This window comes from Zingiber officinale, chromosome 9B (genome assembly GCF_018446385.1).
Source record: "Zingiber officinale cultivar Zhangliang chromosome 9B, Zo_v1.1, whole genome shotgun sequence".
NCBI lineage: Eukaryota > Viridiplantae > Streptophyta > Magnoliopsida > Zingiberales > Zingiberaceae > Zingiber > Zingiber officinale.
In genome coordinates this window covers 5,348,422-5,352,394 of record NC_056003.1, presented here as the reverse complement: position 1 = coordinate 5,352,394, position 3,973 = coordinate 5,348,422, and the positions used below count along the sequence as shown (strand labels likewise).

Here is a 3,973-nt window from a genome sequence, read left to right as displayed (position 1 = left end):
AAGAGACTATCCTGAACTTCGTTGTTTAAGGCCACCCTATATGACATCTGGCCTGGACCATGACTCCGATACTAATTTGTTGTGCCCAAAGGATGCCCACATATCCTCACAATAACATGATATTGTCCACTTTGGGCTTAGGTTCTCATGGGTTTGCTCTTGGGCTCTCCCCAAAAGGCCTCATGCCAATGGAGATATCCTACATCCTTTTAACCCATGATCTTTTCCAAATCTTTTCAATGTGGGACTTTGATTGAATCCCAACGCATCTCTTCCTTATGAGTGCACGCGACAGTTAGTCCAGAAGTCCAACATCTTTTAGTTGTGTCTTTCATTTGGAGAAAAAATTTCTACAAATACGTCATACCTGAGGATTGAACCGTCGATACCTCGGTGACAACTTGAATGTTCTACCACGATACCATAACCCTAGAGACAAGTGAAAAAACCCCCGAGGACTTAGTCGATGATAAATAAACGACAGATTTATTCAATAAATGAAGGATTAAATCCTGAGATTAATAAAACATAAATCCCTACATTCTACATCCGATATAATTCGTCCTCCCATCCATCGTACTTCGCAGTTAACATTATTTACGAGCGTAATCACTTTTTAACTAAAAAAGCATCAAGTGAAAGTAGGTTTTCTCTTCTTTAAAGAAAAATATCGAATTCCAAAAAGGAGACAATATTAAACTGATCGGATAAACATCAAGTGCACGGTTCAGATCAGAATAAACAAATTACATATCAGTTAAACAAAGAAGGAAATAAACAAGTATATAAATTAAATTATATCAATTGTTTCAGCTCATAAACTAAGCTGTCCATATACCAAACACAATGTAATAAGTTTCAAGTTTAACAAAAATAAAGACGTATAGTGTTTTCTAATTTACGACAGAAAGCGAAATCAAATCACATCAAAAATTGAATCATCATCTAATTTTCTTGAAGTAAGACTATTTCATTCCCTTCAAGTGATAGACCGTTGATGCTTGCCCCTTGATCTGTTCATTCTGCTCCTCTCTCCGAGGTTGCGGCTTGCTCCTCTATAGGTGTTCTTTTCTCTTCCCTGGCTCTTAACCGAAGAACTGGTAGTCTTGATCACTCGCCTTGTCAATTGTTTCTGCGAGAACCGGTTATTGCTCTCGAGTGCAGCCTTTGATATGCTGTGCAAGGCCACCTCCTGTCCCTTCCGAGGATCAATGGGCTTCTTATTCAAGTAGGATATCTTAGGTAGGATGCTACAGATTTTTTTACGAAGGGCAGCTTCGCTAAAATTGCTCAGAATTGGATTGCCAACCAGGTTGAGTGCCAAGAGAGAGCTGTCGTTAGCAACAAGTTGACTCAAGGCCCTTGCTGTGGTTATGCTGTTGAAGCTCAGGTCCAGAACTTTTAGCTTCAGAAGTCTGTGGAGACCCTCAACGTAGCTGATCTTATTTCCAGCTAAATAGAGCTCTTTTATCAGCGTGCCATTTGGAAATCCTGAAATTTAAACTTTGGATTATATTCCTATCCCAAGTGATAAATTCTCCAAGTCAATAAATACTGTCCTAGCAGACATCATAGCTAGCACAAATCAAATTTAAAAATTTAAAAGACAAGCTTACCATGACCAATCCGTGAGATTCTGTTGTAGCTGAGATTAAGAACCCGCAGCCTCATAAGCTCTTTCAGTCCCTCAATTGTTGTAATTTTGTTCCTAGACAAATCAAGTGTAAGGAGATTCTTTGGGAGGCTTCCTGAGGAAATGTGGGCTGCAGCAATACGAAAGAGATTAATATAAAGTCCAACAAATGTTCTACATCGAAACAACGCAAAAAATTTACATTGTAACAGTTTAAAATAGGTTGTTTGTTCATACCTATCATATTGCCAGATAAATTAACTGATCGGAGATTGCTGAAGGCTGAAATGACTGGAATAGTTTTCAAACCCATACCAGAAATGTGAGCCGTATGGGGAAAGGAACATGGTGGTTGGAAGATGTAGCTGCCTTCCATTATATCCTTTACTGTTGGCCTGCCAGTTTGAGTTTGTTTCTTTCGTGATATTTTTTCAACCTCAAGAATATTGGTAGATGAGGTCGCCTCTTCAGCTGGTTCATCATCCTGATAGCTGTCTATTGGATGTGATGAGCCATCTCCAACACTTTGAACCCAAGCATCAACTCTATCCACGGTAGAAGACTCTGAATAAAGAGCAACCCAGTGATTCTGAGACCACAAGTTATCTGTTCGATCAAGGCCAAGATCACTAACATGACCAGTGTAGGTAATCATTTCAGAAGCAGTATCTTCTTTAAGCAACCTGCTATCCGAACCATCAATATTCAGTTCTTCGTTGACACTTCCTGAATTCAGTTCATGCTTGTCTGCTTCTAATGCTTGAAGATCAAAGTCAGAGAAATCTTTCCTCAGAGATAAATTATCCTTGTCCTCATCACCTCCCTCATAGACTGCTTCAGTAACAAGCTCAGTTTGTTCAAATTTGAGATTTTTTGTACCACACGTTTTGGTTTGTGCATTCTCCACAGGGCTCTTTCCCTGAGCTATCATCAGCATAGGCTCTCTGATATTTGCTACCTCTACAGAACTATGGGCCAATTGATCGGTGTGATTGGGCTCATCAGAAGTAATGCCTACTGTAAGATTCTGGACATGTTGATGAACTTGTTCTTCAGGGTTAACTCTTAAATCTCCACATTTATAGGCAATTTTGGATCTTTTCTTTTCCTGCAGAAGATTATGTGATTACTTGTAAACAGCAAGCACCATGTGAAAAAAGACACTAAGGACAAATCACAACGATTGGTTCTTACCTTGGACTTCTTTCTAGCAAAAAGAGCTGAGAAACAACTAGTTATTGCCATCTTCATGGACAGCAATTGATCTGAGTAAGGCAATCTATAGGGAAATCCAAACAAGCTGTTCTCTTGCAGTAAAATATCAGCTGCCAGAATCTCTATCGTTGCAGGAGTTAACCGTTGTCAACAGGAGATCCTTTCACCGTGCAACCGAAAGGCCAAACGAGAAGAATTGAAACCTCAATGCAAAGAGGAGGCAACTGAGCATTCTTTAGATCCCACACCTTCCTCGAGGTGCAGGGATATGGAACTCCAAGAACGGCCAGATTGATGACAACTCCTTAAATACCAATCTATATCCTGTGATGTAAAAAAAAAGAGAGTAAGATCTCGTAGAAATCCCAATAAGACAGAAATAAACTAAGTTTTGCGAGACTCCTTTGTCAGTTTCAATGTTTAGGAATAGAACAGGCGAATTGGAAACACCAAAAAGAAGAAATCGGACATCTAATAACAACACGCCACTCTTGTGCGATCTATATTAAGAAAAAGGAGTTGAGAAGAAGAAAGAGAGATCCAATCAAAGAAAACACACGGAACGAAATATATTTTCGCAAAATTTAATCTTAACAACTAAAAACACCAGCAACTCCCTCGCATCCAACCAAAACACGAGATTAACTAAACAATAAGCACTGAATTAATTAGGAAACTTATACATAACAAGATTCACAAACCCAAAGGAAAATAGGTTCCCTTCACATGGCAATGTCATCATTCTCGAGACAGAAAGAAGAAAGTAGAAGAAAATCCGGCATCCTTTCGTTCGATGACACGGACAATTGGCCAAATCGAATAGGTTGAACAGCCAAACACACCAAAAAAAACCCCGGCCTTACTCTTTCTCGAACGAAGAAACCCCAAAAGAAAAAAGAAACGATTCCATCGCATGGTTTCTAGCGAAAAGTACCTGCAACGATAGAGTAGCCAAAAACTCGGCCGGGATCGTTCGTGTGCAAGCGGGACAGACGCAGACAACACTGAGCGGAGATCGAAAGCTAACGCCGAAGGAACCTCCGTCCGCTGCGGCGGTGGAACGGCGAAATGATCTGCGTGCTGAGAAAGAGGCAACGATCTAGGCCCGGTATAAATAGGCGATCG

At 40.1% G+C, this 3,973-nt stretch overlaps 1 protein-coding gene across 1 annotated transcript; it reads right to left on the bottom strand.

Annotated features, from left to right (window-relative positions):
- Window positions 1-858: 858 nt before the first annotated feature.
- Window positions 859-3,156, bottom strand: LOC122025226. Its single transcript, XM_042583995.1, has 4 exons — window positions 2,828-3,156; window positions 1,871-2,741; window positions 1,617-1,763; window positions 859-1,491 (listed from the first exon to the last, which is right to left on the bottom strand). The coding sequence occupies exons 1-4, from the start codon at window positions 2,882-2,884 to the stop codon at window positions 980-982; spliced, it is 1,587 nt and encodes a 528-aa protein (XP_042439929.1). The 5' UTR covers window positions 2,885-3,156; the 3' UTR covers window positions 859-979.
- Window positions 3,157-3,973: the final 817 nt, after the last annotated feature.